This window comes from Leptodactylus fuscus, chromosome 9, assembly GCF_031893055.1.
Source record: "Leptodactylus fuscus isolate aLepFus1 chromosome 9, aLepFus1.hap2, whole genome shotgun sequence".
Classification (NCBI taxonomy): domain Eukaryota; kingdom Metazoa; phylum Chordata; class Amphibia; order Anura; family Leptodactylidae; genus Leptodactylus; species Leptodactylus fuscus.
Window position 1 is genome coordinate 16,167,179 of NC_134273.1, and position 21,587 is coordinate 16,188,765.

At 40.8% G+C, this 21,587-nt stretch overlaps 1 protein-coding gene across 1 annotated transcript; it reads right to left on the bottom strand.

The window, feature by feature from the left end:
- Window positions 1-19,546: 19,546 nt before the first annotated feature.
- Window positions 19,547-21,004, bottom strand: LOC142218778 (forkhead box protein E4-like). The gene has a single exon (XM_075287694.1). It carries the CDS (start codon window positions 20,956-20,958, stop codon window positions 19,726-19,728), a length of 1,233 nt encoding a protein of 410 aa, XP_075143795.1. The 5' UTR covers window positions 20,959-21,004; the 3' UTR covers window positions 19,547-19,725.
- Window positions 21,005-21,587: the final 583 nt, after the last annotated feature.

Here is a 21,587-nt window from a genome sequence, read left to right on the forward strand (position 1 = left end):
ATAATCCAATGCAGCTGTCCAAGTGGCAAATTCTACAGATATAACAATTATTACTTCATATTAGTATCAATGTCTAATGATATTTAATATCACAATCTGGAGACCTGATATTATTAGGAAATCGGTGCAATTATTGCAATATGGAGCGATTATCTGACCTCAGACGACAGATATCATCGCCATGTCATAAGCAAATCCCTTCCAGTTATTATTCTGAGGTTTGCAAAATTTACCACAATTTGTACAATTGCCGCAATGATTGTAAATCGATATTGAAACGATCTGAACGAAACTTAAGGTTGGATTAAATGTGTCCAATAGGGATGAGCAGTTGCAAATTTACACGTGGACACAATTCAGACAAAGATCAAGTTTGCGGCTTCTTTTTAACCCATTACAATTTACCGGCAAATTTTGGTAGCCGCTCAGCTATCGGCTCATGTTCAGACTCAGAAGCTAACGATCGTGACAAAGTTGCAGTATTAAAAATCGGTGTAACATTTATAAGCAGATTGCGGATTTAGATCTCATTTAATGCGATGCAAATTGTACAATCGCGAGCCGACAAATCGCGTATTTACCGCAATTGTTTTAATACGCACGTATTAAATTTAGATCTAAATCTGATCTAGAATTTCTCTTTTGCAGCTTATAGGATGTATTTTATCCCTATCTGAACATGTTGGCAATTCCTATTCGGCCGGTTGTAGAGTCACTTTAAATCATTCGTTTGCAATTCGTCGTTTTTTAATAATTTTTTTTTTCATTTATTTAGATTTTTTTTTTTTGATCTCTCCATCTAAGAAATCAGAATCTGTCTAATTCTATAGTATCCCAATCTAATAGTCATAGTGAGATGTCTTCATTATAATAATCGTTATAATTAATTCTGTATCATAATGAATAATTTGGAATGAATAATTAGAAATAGAATGAATTATAAAATAGAATAAAAAAAAGTCTGATCAATACAAATAAATAATAATCATCATCCTGATCGTGGTTCCTATTATAGCCATACAAATAGAAGACAATATAAAATGATATAAATCTAATTAAAAAATACGAACAAGGAAATACATAGTAAAAATAATAAGAAATAAGAAAAAAATATGAATATTTTTAGATCAGATTTAGTGATATTTTTATAGTTTTTTTTTTTAGTAGATGAGGGAGGGGATTATTCGTTCCATGAGTTAAAATAAAGGATTCCCCCCCCCCCAAATTAACATAATCTATATTTACATCTAATTAATTAATATTTGGAAAGTGAAGGCAGCTGCGACCATTTGTGGTGCAGGATCCCATAAACCGCAGGCAGTGTATTAGAGTAGGGGGAGCTGCGGAGGGGATGGGGGGTTTAGGGGAAATATAATATGAAGGAAATCCAGATCCTCCTATGGGGTCACATCATAAAGTTACAGCTGGGCCATGAGGAGGAGGAGGAGGATGATGATGATGATGATGATGATGAAGGCTGCATGGAGGATGACGTCATCATTGCTCAGACTGCCCCTGACCCCCCACAGGTGAAGCTGCTCCCATAGATTATACATTTATTTTTCCTCTATATGTTTTTCTATCCATTTAGAAACCGAAAATTCTCATTAGTGCATAAAAAATTTTGCCAAAATTTTGAAAATGGAGCCCATGGCTGGAGCGGATCTGTAACAATGGGGACATTGGTTTATATGGGGACACTGTAGCAAAAAACGCCACTGTGAACAGAAAGTTGACAGAGTTTTCCTCCGCTGATTTTCCGTTACCATTATATTTACGGGAAAGCCACCGACGATTCCGTAGATGTAATTGACATGCTGTGATTTCCAAAACCGCGCCGGTGGGTATGGGATTTGTATAAACCCCGTTCACTTTGCATGTATTGTACAATGCCGCGATTTTTCCCACGGTGTTTCTGCCATGGGCAAATCGCAGCGTTTCCAGCTTCAGGAAACGGTATTTTGACACGGTTTTTGATGCGTTCTGTTACTCCAGCACACTGTATGGGCATGGAAATGTCTCTTTAAAAAAACAGTAAGGGCCCCTTCACACAGAGGAGGCGGAAATAACGTGACACGGATTTAGGACACAGTTTTTGGCACAGATTTGCAAAAACCGCATCAAAAACCATAAGGGCCCCTTCGCACGGAGTATACGCTGGCAGATTCTGAATGTGTAACACGTTCCGAATCAGTGGCGTTAAAACAGATCCCGGCGTACGCGCGCTCCCCATAGAAACGAATGGGCGGCTTTTTCCCTATTGCTTTCAATGTGATGTGCGCGTGTGCCGGCTCCCATAGAAAGCAATGAGATCTGTTTTAACGCCGCTGATTTGGAACGTGTTACACAATCAGAATCTGCCAGCGTATACTCCGTGCGAAGGGGCCCTTATGGTTTTTGATGCGGTTTTTGCAAATCTGTGCCAAAAACTGTGTCCTAAATCCGTGTCACGTTATTTCCGCCTCCCATTGACTTCAGTGGCATTTTCCAGGTGGAATCTGTCTGCGGATACGTCATGTCTCTTTTTTTTCGCTAGCTGAAAAAAATTAGGAAATAGGAAACGGTATTTTGACACGGTTTTCGTCACATTTTTTTTTTTGCTCCAGCGCACTGTATGGGAGCCTTCACGCGGAGTAAACGCGCGTGTATTTTTGCAAAACACACGTATAAAAATAAGACTCCCATTGACTTCAAAGACATTTTACAGGCATATTTTTACACATGTATTTAGCAAAAATACACGCGTGTTTACTCCTTTCTTCAGGTGGATTCTGCCTGCAAAACCCCATTAAAGTCAATGGGAGGCGGAAATTCGCAAAACACTTTTTTTAGCGCTGTTTTTCCAAAAACTGCGTCAAAAAATGCTAGCGAAGATTCCAGGTCCATACAATGCGCTGGAGCAAAAAAAAAAAGTGTCAAAAACTGCATCAAAAACCGCGTCAGTAAAAGTTTTTCTAATTCCTGAAGCAGATTGCAAAAAACTGACCCTAAAAAAACACTAGCTATTTTTAACGTGTTTTTTTTTTTTTTTTTTTTTTAAAAAAGCGTCAAAAACCACGCCTCAAAAAACGTGTTGCGATCATGTCGGGGTTTTTTTCCACTAGCTGAAAAAAAAAACACTAGAGGAAAAAAACTGCTACTGACTCCCATTGAAATGAATGGGGGTTTTTTTCGGGCAGATTTTGAGGCGGATTCCGCGTCAAAATCAGTCTGCAAAATAGTCAGTGTGAACAGACCCTAAGGGCAGAACAAGGAAGAGTGGCACAAGGTGCGCCAATATAGAGCATCATCTTGGACCACCGGTGGGGGAGGGGGGGTTGCGTCGATTTCAACCGTTCGTTTTATGGTGCAAATAATGTTAGATTTGCTAAATATTGGGGAGAATTTATTAAGACTTTATCAATTGCCCCAGTGGTGCAACGTGAGCCTCAATGATTAGGCCGGGGCGCAACCTGGTCCCCGCAAAGTCCCTGCAAAGTAGATAGGAATCTAATGAATACCATCCAGCAGCGAATATACCGCCATTGCCAAAACTGGCGCGTTTTTGGAAATCGCAGCTGACGGGCGCAAAATGGATGACACTCGGCTGTCAAAAAAATGACAATTGGACAATGGATGCTAAACGGCTGTCTGTTTTTCAGGGTGGAGAAGCGGACTGGTCATGTGGACGTAGCCGAACTCAAGTCCGTTTCTGGCGTGAAAAGGTCTCCTGTCCCCGCCCACTTTGGTCTCCACCCACTTTTGTTAAAAATGATGAGTCATAAAAAGCCGTCACAAGGGAAGGTGGAGCAGATGCCAATAGCAACCAATCAGGTAACTGCTTTCATTTAAGGCTTCTATAAGATGGAACCCCATTGGTTGCTATTGGCAACCACTTACCTTTTCCTTATCGCCTATATTTTCAATATATATTTTTTATTAATCTTTTTTTATGGAAAGAAAATACATTGCCCAATCCGTCGCGCTATTTCGTTTACGTTTTAGATCTCCTCGGGGTCATTCCCTATTTTTTGGCAATTTTCAGAGATCGGCATAACAGGGGGATCACGTATAAAGCTCCGCGCGCCCCAACTGTGGCCTAAAAAAGTCGCAAAGTAGAGATTTACCACTTTTTGAGATAATGAGAACATTTTTGTGCGTGCCATTACGGCTCGCAATTGTGCATGGTATACGGGCCCACAATCCTCTACGAGTCCATATACGCATCTGTGGTAGAGACGGGATCGAGCCAGATATCTCATATTGTTTGGTTTTTCGTGAAACGGGATTCATCTTGGACGAACTAAAATGGCCGCCAGGACTAGCATTACAGTAGATTATTATATTCGGGGGTCTCTTCAGACCCCAGAGTATAATAAATGGAGGCCCAGGGGAGGTGACAAAAACGAAAAACATTCATACTCACCTTCGCTCACCTCCTTTGGGCCTACTAGCGGCGTCCGGTGATGTCACTCGTCTGGGGTCACCAGTGAGGCCTGTGATTGGGCCACAGGTGTCATGAGCATGCCAAGTGTTATGACATCATGACACTCGGCCTACCCATGTCAATGAGAAACATGTCACAAATGACCACAACGAAGACTCCAGCAAAACTGACTTTCCGCCATGATAAATTTCCTAATAGTGCACTTTGGGTGGAGCCTCAGCCATAGACGGTTTTAGACCCTGATTTGACAAGGGGGTGTGGCCTAGTAGAAACGGGGAGTGGCTTCAAATGCTAAAAAGAAAAAATTACCCCGCAGGTTTGAGCTACCGTAGTACAAGCAAAGCCGCCCTTAGAAGATATGGCTTGTGCTACCATGTGCAATTTTTGACACGGGGGGTCTTCCTACATGGCAGGGGGGTCTCTTCAGGCAGCAGCACATGGCGACTATAACCTTAGGTCTCTTTATCGCTGACGGTCCTGCCATAGTAAAGGAATCCATCTGCAGCTGAAATCACTGACTAGTTTATTGCACAAGTTACAAATCCTGACTATTCTATAGGTGAAATATAGGACAAGTCCAAGTGAGTTACAGCAGCAAGCAGCGCCACCTACAGGGGACTGGTAGAAATTGCACATTGATGAAACCAGACGACCACATTATATTGTGTTTACTGGCAAATAAATATTGCAAAAAAAAAAAAATGTAAAAATAAAATAAAAACTGAAGGCTCGTTGCGCACAGCCTTGTGATATACGCCTCTTATAGTCATGTATTTATAGGTATTCTCCTTATCCTCTCCCCTCCCCCCTCGCCTCTTATCCGTCCCTTCTCTGGTATATTTTGCACTGTGTACCTTGCATTCAATGCTTTATAGCTTTTGCTTGCTTTATGTTTATGTTTTGTCTTTGTTCAAATCTTAATAAAGCTGAATTTAAAAAATACATTAAAAAAAATGTTTATTTATTGGGGTTTATTGTGTTCTTTGGGGTCACAGCTATGAAAGCTGACAGCACGTTATAGAAAGACAGAAGAAAGAAGTGTGGACATGATCTATACAAGTCCTGTGCCCATCCCAAGAACCATTGCGCAACTGGTGCAAAACTGCAGCGGTTTATAGTCCCTACAAAGTGGATGGATTCCGGCTAATCCCATCCACACATTACAGAGAAAAATAGGCAGTGGCCACACTATGCAGCATGTCACCTATAACCTATGGAATCACTGACGCTTTCCATATAGGTATAATATGGGGGGATAATAATAATATATAGGGATATAGGGATAATAATAATATGACTTTCTGTATATAACGCAGCAGAAAAACTGAATTTGTTGCAGATGTACTGATAATGTATTTATACAGTAAGTTTGCTTTTACTGTATGTATAAGCTCATTTCCATATCAATGTAATATACTTGGATCTATACTGAATCTCTAGCAAACATTGCTCTGATATTGTATCTATGCAGCAAACTTGGTTCTTGTACTGTATTGTTGTAGCAAGTTTGGTTCTTGTACTGTATCAATGCAATTTGCTTAGTTCTAGTGCTGTATCTATGCAGCAACCATAGTTCTGGTACCATATTGTTTCTATTACTGTATCTATGTATCTGTATCTGTATCTATGCAATACACCTGGTTCCTGTATTGTCTCTATGTAGCATATGTTGTTCTTGTTCCCTATCTATGCAATAAACTTGGTTCTAGTCCTTTATCTATGCAGTACACCTGGTCTGGTACCTTATCTATGCAATAAGCTTGGTTCTAGTCCTGTATCTATGCAGTATGCCTGGTCTGGTACCCTATGTATGCAATAAGCTTGATTCTAGTACTGTAGCTATGCAGTATGCCTGGTCTGGTACCATATCTATGCAATAAGCTTGGTTCTGTATTGTATCTATGCAGTACGCCTGGTCTGGTACCATATCTATGCAATAAGCTTGGTTCTGTACTGTATCTATGCAGTACGCCTGGTCTGGTACCCTATCTATGCAATAAGCTTGGTTCTGTATTGTATCTATGCAGTACGCCTGGTCTGGTACCATATCTATGCAATAAGCTTGGTTCTGTATTGTATCTATGCAGTACGCCTGGTCTGGTACCATATCTATGCAATAAGCTTGGTTCTAGTCCTGTATCTATGCAGTACACCTGGTCTGGTACCTTATCTATGCAATAAGCTTGATTCTAGTCCTGTATCTATGCAGTATGCCTGGTCTGGTACCCTATGTATGCAATAAGCTTGGTTCTAGTCCTGTATCTATGCAGTATGCCTGGTCTGGTACCCTATGTATGCAATAAGCTTGATTCTAGTACTGTAGCTATGTAGTACGCCTGGTCTGGTACCCTATCTATGCAATAAGCTTGGTTCTGTACTGTATCTATGTAGTACGCCTGGTCTGGTACCCTATCTATGCAATAAGCTTGGTTCTGTATTGTATCTATGCAGTACGCCTGGTCTGGTACCCTATCTATGCAATAAGCTTGGTTCTGTACTGTATCTATGCAGTACGCCTGGTCTGGTACCCTATCTATGCAATAAGCTTGGTTCTGTATTGTATCTATGCAGTACGCCTGGTCTGGTACCCTATCTATGCAATAAGCTTGGTTCTGTATTGTATCTATGCAGTACGCCTGGTCTGGTACCATATCTATGCAATAAGCTTGGTTCTAGTCCTGTATCTATGCAGTACACCTGGTCTGGTACCTTATCTATGCAATAAGCTTGGTTCTAGCCCTGTATCTATGCAGTATGCCTGGTCTGGTACCCTATGTATGCAATAAGCTTGGTTCTAGTCCTGTATCTATGCAGTATGCCTGGTCTGGTACCCTATGTATGCAATAAGCTTGATTCTAGTACTGTAGCTATGTAGTACGCCTGGTCTGGTACCCTATCTATGCAATAAGCTTGGTTCTGTATTGTATCTATGCAGTACGCCTGGTCTGGTACCATATCTATGCAATAAGCTTGGTTCTGTACTGTATCTATGCAGTATGCCTGGTCTGGTACCCTATCTATGCAATAAGCTTGGTTCTGTATTGTATCTATGCAGTACGCCTGGTCTGGTACCCTATCTATGCAATAAGCTTGGTTCTGTATTGTATCTATGCAGTACGCCTGGTCTGGTACCATATCTATACAATAAGCTTGGTTCTGTACTGTATCTATGCAGTACGCCTGGTCTGGTACCCTATCTATGCAATAAGCTTGGTTCTGTATTGTATCTATGCAGTACGCCTGGTCTGGTACCCTATCTATGCAATAAGCTTGGTTCTGTATTGTATCTATGCAGTATGCCTGGTCTGGTACCATATCTATGCAATAAGCTTGGTTCTAGTCCTGTATCTATGCAGTACACCTGGTCTGGTACCTTATCTATGCAATAAGCTTGGTTCTAGTCCTGTATCTATGCAGTATGCCTGGTCTGGTACCCTATGTATGCAATAAGCTTGATTCTAGTACTGTAGCTATGCAGTATGCCTGGTCTGGTACCATATCTATGCAATAAGCTTGGTTCTGTATTGTATCTATGCAGTACGCCTGGTCTGGTACCATATCTATGCAATAAGCTTGGTTCTGTACTGTATCTATGCAGTACGCCTGGTCTGGTACCCTATCTATGCAATAAGCTTGGTTCTGTATTGTATCTATGCAGTACGCCTGGTCTGGTACCATATCTATGCAATAAGCTTGGTTCTGTATTGTATCTATGCAGTACGCCTGGTCTGGTACCATATCTATGCAATAAGCTTGGCTCTAGTCATGTATCTATGCAGTACACCTGGTCTGGTACCTTATCTATGCAATAAGCTTGATTCTAGTCCTGTATCTATGCAGTATGCCTGGTCTGGTACCCTATGTATGCAATAAGCTTGGTTCTAGTCCTGTATCTATGCAGTATGCCTGGTCTGGTACCCTATGTATGCAATAAGCTTGATTCTAGTACTGTAGCTATGTAGTACGCCTGGTCTGGTACCCTATCTATGCAATAAGCTTGGTTCTGTATTGTATCTATGCAGTACGCCTGGTCTGGTACCATATCTATGCAATAAGCTTGGTTCTGTACTGTATCTATGCAGTACGCCTGGTCTGGTACCCTATCTATGCAATAAGCTTGGTTCTGTATTGTATCTATGCAGTACGCCTGGTCTGGTACCCTATCTATGCAATAAGCTTGGTTCTGTATTGTATCTATGCAGTACGCCTGGTCTGGTACCATATCTATGCAATAAGCTTGGTTCTGTACTGTATCTATGCAGTACGCCTGGTCTGGTACCCTATCTATGCAATAAGCTTGGTTCTGTATTGTATCTATGCAGTACGCCTGGTCTGGTACCCTATCTATGCAATAAGCTTGGTTCTGTATTGTATCTATGCAGTACGCCTGGTCTGGTACCATATCTATGCAATAAGCTTGGTTCTGTACTGTATCTATGCAGTACGCCTGGTCTGGTACCCTATCTATGCAATAAGCTTGGTTCTGTATTGTATCTATGCAGTACGCCTGGTATTACCATATCTATGCAATAAGCTTGGTTCTAGTCCTGTATCTATGCAGTACACCTGGTCTGGTACCTTATCTATGCAATAAGCTTGGTTCTAGTCCTGTATCTATGCAGTATGCCTGGTCTGGTACCCTATGTATGCAATAAGCTTGGTTCTAGTCCTGTATCTATGCAGTATGCCTGGTCTGGTACCCTATGTATGCAATAAGCTTGATTCTAGTACTGTAGCTATGTAGTACGCCTGGTCTGGTACCCTATCTATGCAATAAGCTTGGTTCTGTATTGTATCTATGCAGTACGCCTGGTCTGGTACCATATCTATGCAATAAGCTTGGTTCTGTACTGTATCTATGCAGTACGCCTGGTCTGGTACCCTATCTATGCAATAAGCTTGGTTCTGTATTGTATCTATGCAGTACGCCTGGTCTGGTACCCTATCTATGCAATAAGCTTGGTTCTGTATTGTATCTATGCAGTACGCCTGGTCTGGTACCATATCTATGCAATAAGCTTGGTTCTGTACTGTATCTATGTAGTACGCCTGGTCTGGTACCCTATCTATGCAATAAGCTTTGCTCCGATACCATATCCATGTAGTAAACTTGGTTCTGACATCATATCTCGGCAATAAACTTGGTTCTGGCAGAATGTCTATGCAGTGTCTTTATTTATTGTATCCTATATGTAGCCAGCATCAGATGATATGAAAATCTTTAGACTGTTGGGCCCCACAATCTTCTTACAGCCCATGATGTATGGTAGAATTAATCCACCGCTGTACCATAGTTGAACTGGCAAGATTATTAAATATGGCACAGTACCACTTTTGTCCACTATGTGGCACCGTTACCATATTTCACTGATTCAACATTTCACAACTGATTCACTGTTGACAACTGCAATCCTGACACCTACTGGCCATAAGGAGAAACTACAGAAAATTAAAATTTATTTTCAGCATCAGCAAAGGGGAAGTTACCGTGAAGGGAAAGTGCTTGTCTTTATGTTCCCTAGCAATAGCCCATTTTCTATCAAAATCCTAGGCCTTGTCCGCAGTCACTAGGGTTATAGACTTTTACATTTCAGAGGAATAGCCGTCAACTGCATGAAAATCCACGATATGTACGCAGGAACCTTCTATTCATATAAACTGATAAAAACTTCTCCCTGAATAAGAGGAAACAGGTTATTGTAGAGGTTTATTATGATCTCAGGGACATGTTCACATTGAACAGAAAGAATGGGATTAGAATAATGAATACGCATTTGCTAATTTTATTAAAGCTTCTAAATCCAGACCCACTGCTGGCATAGAGCCTTGTACGCATTGACTTTATGCCATCCAAAATGCAAATTATTACAGCAAATTTTGTGCAGAGATTGGCCACCAGGGAGCGCTACTTGATTTCAGCTCTGAAGCCAGCAGAACTGTAAATGCAGTTTTAGACTATGGTACAAGCTGTAAAGTAGGATGCTGCTGAGTCCTAGAGAGCGCAGATCGGCTCTGCAGTTCATGTTAGGAGGTTGTATTCCTCCTGTAGCATGAATCAACCCAGTGACAGCGGAAATCACAAGAGGAAAAGTTATAATCCCCTTCCCCAAGGGTCTATTAGGACTATACGGGGGACTATGGGTTAAAAAATTAAAAACAATCACATTTCCCATTCTTTAGGCATGTAGTGGAGCTGAGTCATGTTGTTCCAAAATCAACAGAACTAGATATACACAGGGTAAGCCTTCATATACAGGAGTAGATATACACAGGGTAAGGCTTCATATACAGGACTAGATATACACAGGGTATGGCTTCATATACAGGACTAGATATACACAGGGTAAGGCTTCATATACAGGAGTAGATATACACAGAGTAAGGCTTCATATACAGGACTAGATATACACAGGGTAAGGCTTCATATACAGGAGTAGATATACACAGGGTAAGGCTTCATATACAGGAGTAGATATACACAGAGTAAGGCTTCATATACAGGAGTAGATATACACGGGGTAAGGCTTCATATACAGGAGTAGATATACACAGAGTAAGGCTTCATATACAGGAGTAGATATACACAGAGTAAGGCTTCATATACAGGAGTAGATATACACAGAGTAAGGCTTCATATACAGGAGTAGATATACATGGGGTATGGCTTCATATACAGGAGTAGATATACACAGGGTAAGGCTTCATATACAGGAGTAGATATACACAGGGTATGGCTTCATATACAGGAGTAGATATACACAGGGTAAGGCTTCATATACAGGAGTAGATATACACGGGGTATGGCTTCATATACAGGACTAGATATACACAGGGTAAGGCTTCATATACAGGACTAGATATACACAGAGTAAGGCTTCATATACAGGAGTAGATATACACAGGGTAAGGCTTCATATACAGGAGTAGATATACACAGGGTATGGCTTCATATACAGGACTAGATATACTGTACACAGGGTATGGCTTCATATACAGGACTAGATATACACAGGGTATGGCTTCATATACAGGACTAGATATAAACAGGGTATGGCTTCATATACAGGAGTAGATATACACAGGGTAAGGCTTCATATACAGGAGTAGATATACACAGAGTAAGCCTTCATATACAGGAGTAGATATACACAGGGTATGGCTTCATATACAGGAGTAAATATACACAGAGTAAGGCTTCATATACAGGAGTAGATATACACAGAGTAAGCCTTCATATACAGGAGTAGATATACACAGGGTATGGCTTCATATACAGGAGTAGATATACACAGGGTAAGGCTTCATATACAGGAGTAGATATACACAGGGTATGGCTTCATATACAGGAGTAGATATACACAGGGTAAGCCTTCATATACAGGAGTAGATATACACAGAGTAAGCCTTCATATACAGGACTAGATATACACAGGGTATGGCTTCATATACAGGAGTAGATATACACAGAGTAAGGCTTCATATACAGGAGTAGATATACACAGAGTAAGGCTTCATATACAGGAGTAGATATACACAGGGTAAGGCTTCATATACAGGAGTAGATATACACAGAGTAAGCCTTCATATACAGGAGTAGATATACACAGGGTAAGCCTTCATATACAGGAGTAGATATACACAGAGTAAGGCTTCATATACAGGAGTAGATATACACGGGGTATGGCTTCACATACAGGAGTAGATATACACAGAGTAAGGCTTCATATACAGGAGTAGATATACACGGGGTATGGCTTCATATACAGGAGTAGATATACACAGGGTAAGGCTTCATATACAGGAGTAGATATACACGGGGTATGGCTTCATATACAGGAGTAGATATACACAGAGTAAGCCTTCATATACAGGAGTAGATATACACAGAGTAAGGCTTCATATACAGGAGTAGATATACACAGGGTAAGGCTTCATATACAGGAGTAGATATACACGGGGTATGGCTTCATATACAGGAGTGATATACACAGGGTAAGCCTTCATATACAGGAGTAGATATACACAGAGTAAGCCTTCATATACAGGAGTAGATATACACAGGGTATGGCTTCATATACAGGAGTAGATATACACAGGGTATGGCTTCATATACAGGACTAGATATACACAGGGTATGGCTTCATATACAGGAGTAGATATACACAGGGTATGGCTTCATATACAGGAGTAGATATACACGGGGTATGGCTTCATATACAGGAGTAGATATACACAGAGTAAGGCTTCATATACAGGAGTAGATATACACAGGGTATGGCTTCATATACAGGAGTAGATATACACAGAGTAAGGCTTCATATACAGGAGTAGATATACACAGAGTAAGGCTTCATATACAGGAGTAGATATACACAGAGTAAGCCTTCATATACAGGAGTAGATATACACAGGGTAAGGCTTCATATACAGGAGTAGATATACACAGAGTAAGGCTTCATATACAGGAGTAGATATACACGGGGTATGGCTTCATATACAGGAGTAGATATACACAGAGTAAGGCTTCATATACAGGAGTAGATATACACAGAGTAAGGCTTCATATACAGGAGTAGATATACACGGGGTATGGCTTCATATACAGGAGTAGATATACACAGAGTAAGGCTTCATATACAGGAGTAGATATACACAGGGTATGGCTTCATATACAGGAGTAGATATACACAGGGTAAGCCTTCATATACAGGAGTAGATATACACAGAGTAAGGCTTCATATACAGGAGTAGATATACACGGGGTATGGCTTCATATACAGGAGTAGATATACACAGGGTAAGGCTCCATATACAGGAGTAGATATACACGGGGTATGGCTTCATATACAGGAGTAGATATACACAGGGTATGGCTTCATATACAGGAGTAGATATACACAGGGTAAGGCTCCATATACAGGAGTAGATATACACGGGGTATGGCTTCATATACAGGAGTAGATATACACAGGGTATGGCTTCATATACAGGAGTAGATATACACAGAGTAAGGCTTCATATACAGGAGTAGATATACACGGGGTATGGCTTCATATACAGGAGTAGATATACACAGGGTAAGGCTTCATATATAGGACCGTCATTGTGTGCAGGTCTGATGAAAATGGAATGGATGGGACACAGGAGGCCTCTGTTTGCAGGCCATGTTTGCCACAGAAACCATCATGAGAATAGATAAGACCGAACTGCTAAAACAGACACGAATAGGAACTGCTCATATATACCGTATATGAGCCTCTGCCCGCGACTTTGTCTGCGGGTTGTTGGAGTGGATGATCCACCTATATTCAGCAATTTGCTGCCGTCGATGGTTTGCCTGCTCCGGCATTTTGACAGCTCTTAAGCTGGCCTGTCACTGAATTCTTCCTCGTGCTGTGCCTGTGATTGTTGCGGTATCTCAGCAGCTCACTGCAACGCTATATAATGCATGTGTTGTTGGCGTCAATGATCCCCCTCAACTTCACTTGAGGAGAGCTCTGTTGAATTCTGGCTCCTTCATAGCTCTCATTGTTCGCAACAAATTAGATTCTCTTTTTCCTGGCATGTTTAAAATTGACAAACTGCCAGTTTGTATTAAAGGGGTTTGCCCATGTCAGTTTGTCTGCACTGCTTGGAGAAGATCAAATAATATGCAAATGTGTGTATACACTGAGGTTTAGCTGAGAGATAACAGCCCTGGGACCTGAGATAAGCTGCTGCAGGAGCAGTGTAATATACACTCACCGGCCACTTTATTAGGTACACCATGCTAGTAACGGGTTGGACCCCCTTTTGCCTTCAGAACTGCCTCAATTCTTCGTGGCATAGATTCAACAAGGTGCTGGAAGCATTCCTCAGAGATTTTGGTCCATATTGACATGATGGCATCACACAGTTGCCGCAGATTTGTCGGCTGCACATCCATGATGCGAATCTCCCGTTCCACCACATCCCAAAGATGCTCCTCTATTGGATTGAGATCTGGTGACTGTGGAGGCCATTGGAGTACAGTGAACTCATTGTCATGTTCAAGAAACCAGTCTGAGATGATTCCAGCTTTATGACATGGCATTGCATTATCCTGCTGAAAGTAGCCATCAGATGTTGGGTACATTGTGGTCATAAAGGGATGGACATGGTCAGCAACAATACTCAGGTAGGCTTTGGCAACGATGCTCAATTGGTACCAAGGGGCCCAAAGAGTGCCAAGAAAATATTCCCCACACCATGACACCACCACCACCAGCCTGAACCGTTACCGATACAAGGCAGGATGGATCCATGCTTTCATGTTGTTGACGCCAAATTCTGACCCTACCATCCGAATGTCGCAGCAGAAATCGAGACTCATCAGACCAGGCAACGTTTTTCCAATCTTCAATTGTCCAATTTCGATGAGCTTGTGCAAATTGTAGCCTCAGTTTCCTGTTCTTAGCTGAAAGGAGTGGCACCCGGTGTGGTCTTCTGCTGCTGTAGCCCATCTGCCTCAAAGTTGGACGTACTGTGCGGCGTTCAGAGATGCTCTTCTGGCTACCTTGGTTGTAACGGGTGGCTATTTGAGTCACTGTTGCCTTTCTATCAGCTCGAACCAGTCTGGCCATTCTCCTCTGACCTCTGGCATCAACAACGCATTTCTGCCCACAGAACTGCCGCTCACTGGATGTTTTTTTCTTTTTCGGACCATTCTCTGTAAACCCTAGAGATGGTTGTGCGTGAAAATCCCAGTAGATCAGCAGTTTCTGAAATACTCAGACCAGCCCTTCTGGCACCAACAACCATGCCACGTTCAAAGGCACTCAAATCACCTTTCTTCCCCATACTGATGCTCGGTTTGAACTGCAGGAGATTGTCTTGACCATGTCTACATGCCTAAATGCACTGAGTTGCCGCCATGTGATTGGCTGATTAGAAATTAACGAGCAGTTGGACAGGTGTACCTAATAAAGTGGCCGGTGAGTGTAGTATGTGAACATAAATTCATAACAGTCGTGAAGTCATGTCATTTACCAGGATAATAAGTAGCCGATGTGTTAATCGAGGTTACAAACTATCTATGTGCCAAATTTCATCCAAATCCGTTTTTGCGTGATTGAGTAACAAGCACACAAACATCCAAACACACAAACTTACACATTTATAATATTAGTAGGATATACAGCCCAGACACTGGATACCATACTGTACATGCGGCCCTGGAAATCAATGGCTCTGTATACTGTCTATAATAATATTCCGGCCATGTGGATGAAGCTACACTGACTCTGAATGTGACCGTCTTCTCCTTCACTGACAGCTGGCGCAGATCTTACAATTGGGCAGAATTATGGCATAAAGTATATTGGAAGGTTGTAAATCTCTTTGTCTATAAAGTGACTAAGCTTTATGTAAGTATATGTTTGTGTGTATATATGTATGTATTGTGTGTATACAGTATATACTGTATATAATCTCTGCTGTTGCCAATACCTGTAAGAGCAAAACCAGCCTGTAGGGGGCGATACCCTCCCATAGGAGAGTCTTTGGAGTTTAGAGATTATCCCTAATGTCCTCACAGATAAGGGATTTATCTCTGCAGTCACAGATAGTAATATTAATGAGATCCTAGAGCAGGTATATACAGTATATACAGTATACAGCGGCGCAGGACTGACAACTATGGCTCCAATGAAATGACATTACGCGTTATTTATGGCTCTGGTGTCTGACGAGATTCACAAACTCAGTCCTTAACTTCGAGGGCCTCAATGCAACTGCGAGCTTTGGGGTGCCTTAAGAAATGTGGGCCGATCAGGAGAGACCCGGCCGCTGTCAGATACAGACGTTCTTTGGTGGCAAACCCTTTAGCTGGCTGTAGATTGGTCACTCTCTTGTCTGACTCCCACATGCACACTTGGCTCCGCTCCTTGCTGCATGTGTGCTATACTGGAAGGGGAGAGATAAGCAGCTGCCAGACTTCTCTCATAGACGCTTATTTTTTTACAAGCAATAAGTAACATTAATAGGTAACATTTTCCCTCCATACTAAGTGCCATTTATAATAGTAAGGGGTCCTGTGATGTGCAGAAGGGTCTGCGAGCCCCCTGGGACCCCAGGACTAGGTGTAGCTGCTCCCTCTCCTATAGCCGTGCCCCCGGGATAGAGAAGACAGGTAAGAGTATGTGGACTGTGTATAGTGTATTGCAATATATACAATATACATAAAATAGAATTATTGTATCTTTATCCTTTGTATGATGGGCCATTAAGAAGTTCTGATGGTCCATTGACTATAATGGGGTCCACTGGGTATCCACCCTTTTGATTCTCTCCAACGATTGCTGGTGCCACAGAGTCTCCAACTAAGATTCTGGAGATGTGAGATAGATGGAAGGATAGATAGATAGATAGATAGATAGATAGATAGATAGATAGATAGATAGATAGATAGATAGATAGATAGATAGATACATAGATAGATAGAGAGATAGATAGATAGGGGATAGATAGATAGATAGATAGATAGATAGATAGATAGATAGATAGATAGATAGATATGGGATAGACAGAAAGATAGATTAAATGGATATATTCTGTGTGATGCTACTTACAGATGATACATTCTCAGTCCAATTCCAGTCCTAGCAATTTGTCTGATCTTTCGGTCATTATTGGACATATTCTTCATTATTATAAATTGTACAGCGCTGTGGAGTATGTTGGTACTATATAAATAAAATGTATTATTATTATTATTATTATTATTTTATTATTATTATTAGATATATTGTTGCGCTGGTTCATCAGGTACTAAATTCATTTTTGGCCTGGGAATAGGTGAATGGATTCCCTCATTTTATACTACGGGGCAGCAAATCAGACAACATGGCAGAACAGATAAAACAATCCGCTGACCTCTAGTCCTGGTCTATAGAAGTGTATATTTACTATAGAAGATATACAAGCTACATAATATACTCAGTAGGCAGAATTACACATTAGATAGAGAAGTATAAAGCTCAGACTATGACAAGCACCTTTAGGTTGGGGCCAGGCAATGACTTTGGATGTGACTCCCATCGTGCAACCAAAGATCACGGGGTCGCTTTGAGAGTTGTGACTCCTTCACTAATGTGCAGTTGCATAGTACCCCCCCCCCCCCCAGTGTACCCCAACATGACTTCTTGTCGCACAAAGATCAAACAATGTTCAATTATTTTGAAACTAGAAGTTGTGGGTGCAGTGTGACTCCATTCACTGACTTTAGGTAAGAAGTTACAGCTCGCAGGGCAATCCAGTGATCATTGATAGTCACAGACAAAGTCGCCATGTATCTATCTATCTATCTATCTATCTATCTATCTATCTATCTATCTATCTATCTATCCATATAATAACTATGCAGCTCCACCACATTGTTATATTAATAAAAGTTATGTTACAATATTGTAATCTTTCATGTAAATATTACATTATAACCAAATCTGTAACACTATATCTAATTTAATGCTAAGTATGAACATAAAGCTTCAGTGTTCTGTATATAGAATTATAAAGAATATTTTTTTCTTCTGGGGCTACAGATACCTAGAAATCTACCACAACTGATACATTGGCCCAGGTATTATACCTCTGATGTAATAAATTAAAATAAACACTAATATATGATATATATCTTTCCTAATATGTAAAGTCTGTGTATTAACAGATATTAATGTACAATGTCCATCAGTAAGAAAAATACATTACAATACTCATCTGTTCAATGAATAATTTATAACCTTCAATATTCCGAATTCTTCCTAGTAATACATATTCTAGGACAAACATATTATTGACTTATATAGCAAGAGGGTCATTTGATAATGTCACAAACAGATTTATTGCCTTTGTGTTGTTTTCTTATTGGATGCATATAATAGATAATAGATATGAGATAGAGAGAGATAGATAGATGATCAATTGATCGATAGCTAGATAATAGATATGAGATAGATAAATAGATAGTAGACATGAGATAGATAGATAGATAGATAGATAGATAAATAGATAGTAGATATGAGATAGATAGATAGATAGATAGATAGATAAATAGATAGTAGATATGAGATAGATAGATAGATAGATAGATAGATAGATAGATAGATAGATAGATAGATAGTAGATAGGAGATAGATAGATAGGAGATAGATAGATAGATAGATAGATAGATAGATAGATAGATAGGTGATAGATAGATAGATAGATAGATAGATAGATAGATAGATAGATAGGAGATAGATAGATAGATAGATAGATAGATAGATAGATAGATAGACAGATATTAAATAGGGGCCATACGGTGGCTCAGTGGTTAGCACTGCAACCCTTCAGCGTTGGAGTCCTGGTGTTCAAATCCAACCAAGGGCAAAAAACCATCTGCATGGAGTTTGTATGTTCTCCCCGTGTTTGCATGGATTTCCATCCCATATTCCAAAAAAGACATACTGATAGGGAAAAATGTACATTGTGAGCTCTATGTGGGGCTCACAATCAACATTTAAAAAAATAAATAAAAAAAAATAATAGATAGATAGATAGATAGATAGATAGATAGATAGATAGATAGATAGGACATTGTAAGATATTAGATGCATAGCCAATGCATAATCATTTTTAGAAATACATAGTGTAGAATAATTTTTTGTACATAGGCAACACAAAAAAAAATTTGTAAGTATGAAATAGGTAGGTAGATGTATAGATAGATAGATAGATAGATAGATAGATAGATAGATAGATAGATAGGAGAAAAGTAGATACAATTATTTTTCTTTAGGTAGATAAGCAATGCAATGACTTAAGTAGGTAGATAGATAAATAGACAATATCTAGATAATGCACAATTATTTTGTACATGGATATATGATAGATAGATATGAGATAGATAGATAGATAGATAGATAGATAGATACTATAGATAGATAGATAGATAGATAGATAGATAGATAGATAGATACTATAGATAGATAGATAGATAGATAGATAGATAGATAGATAGATAGATAGATCCACAATGTGCAGTTATGTTTGTACATAGATATTATCTGTTACTTCATCCATTTCCATACATTATGTATCCAGCCGTGATACTTCACTAAGACAATGTTTATTTCTGTGCTACAAAGATCTGTACTTGGAATAACATAATCTAAGACTCCGAACTAACCAGTAACATTACATATTCAGTGCATTATATTTCACAGATCACCTGGAATAGAAGCGTCAGCCATAAAGTTCTGGAATGTCTGAAGTCAATTAAAAAAAAAGTAATAAAATAATATCTACATGTATCTTTCAAGCCCAGAAGAAAAGTTAGATTGTCTCATGTAGGAATTGTTATTATACTGACAGACTCCATTCATCTGCGGAGCTGGCAATGTCAGCAGTTGTTCTGTGTGTCCTATGCAGGCTGCAGGCCTCATGGAGAGTCTATTGGAGGCGCCATAGATCTGGGAGCCATTGGGGGAATAGCTGGCCTGAGGCACAGAGATATGGGGAGGAGAGGAGGAGTAGGAATAGGTCAGGTTGGAAGACATTGTGTTATTAGATCTGTTCATAAGAGACCCCACACCTGTGGGACTGACCGACTGAGTCTGGAAACAGGACAGGTCCCCCACAGAGCAGCTGTTACCCAAATTTTCAATGTCCCCATTCAAGCCAAGGGAGTGATGGTTGAGTTCTGATCCTGGAGATGGCTGCATCATGGACTGCTGGTTTATCAGGCTGTCTATGCTGAACATCCTGTGCTGAGCTTGGGCAGATCCTCCAGGGGCTTGGTAGTGATGGACCATGGCTGGGTGGTGATGGTGGGATGGTGGGTGTATCTGGTGGTTGTATCCAGATCCTACACTGGAGTACAGGCTATTGGGAAAGGAGGGCCTTCCAGCTGGGGTTGGGGTGAAGGCGCTGCTGTTCTGCATGTATCCAGGGTAAGTAGTGATGTCTGTCCTCTTGAACCTCTTCCTCCTTCTTAAGAAGCTGCCGTTGTCAAACATGTCTTCCGCTGCAGGGTCTAAGGTCCAGTAGTTGCCCTTTCCAGGGTGTCCAGGTTCCCTGGGGATTTTTACAAAACAGTCATTGAGAGTCAAGTTGTGTCTGATGGAATTTTGCCATTTCTTGGAGTTTTCTCTGTAGAAGGGGAACCTTTCCATGATAAACTTGTAGATCCCACCCAAGGTGAGCTTCCTCTCGGGAGAGTTGGCTATGGCCATGGCAATCAAGGCTATATAACTGTAGGGTGGTTTTCCTCTCTGGACTGGACGTTTCCTTCTCCTTCCTCCAGACGTTGGAATATGTTCCTCATGTTGTCCAGGGTTGATCTCCTCTGAGGGACTACAACTCCCCTTGGGCTCAGACTTGATGGAGACTCCTTCCTTGACCCTTACTGAAGCAGGAGATTCCATGGACAAGTTGGGGGAGCTCCCCATAGGACTGGCAGCCTCATTGGGGGAGTGCTGGGAGTCCACAGTCATGGTGCACATGCCTGAGTAGTAGGAGAAATTTGCCAAATTCATAAACAAAACCCTCTCAGATCCCCCTCAGTAAATGTCATCTGGGTTCTCTCCAGACAGACCAGGTGCTGCTCTCCCTCCTCAGACCTGTCTTATATATCACAGAGCAAAAAAATCCTGGCGCCTCCCAGTTCTCCAACACAATGTCAAAGCCATTAATTACAATGCCCACCCCTAATGGTCCCTGGATAGCCTTTAACCCTTTGCAGATTAGCTCCAGTCCTGGGACTGCACCCTGAGCTCTTGGGTGGAACTACAAATCCCTGCATGCCCTGTGCTCAAGGAATGCTAATATTCCCAAAACCAGAAGTCTGCAAAATCTGCATTCTGATGTATAAAATGGCACAAGAGCCAAGTCACACAGACATATCATCTGAGGGCACCGAGAATAGCATGCCAGTTGTATAACATTGCAGTAGTGCCAGGATACAGGTGGGTGATACAAGAACGAAGTATCTGCTGATCATATCACACTGACTGCAGATGAAAAATTAAAAAAATCCCAAAATTTATAATATACCGGTAGGTATCAGATATTGTGCTGCAAATTCAGAAACCAATGCAGGGATTTATCCACTAGTGTGGCCACACGTAAGGTCATGTTGGCTGCAATGAAGTCTGCTCCATCTGTA

Excerpts from the sequence above, each read along its gene's own strand:
- LOC142218778 (XM_075287694.1), bottom strand. The coding sequence starts at position 20,958 with ATGAATTTGGCAAATTTCTCCTACTACTCAGGCATGTGCACCATGACT.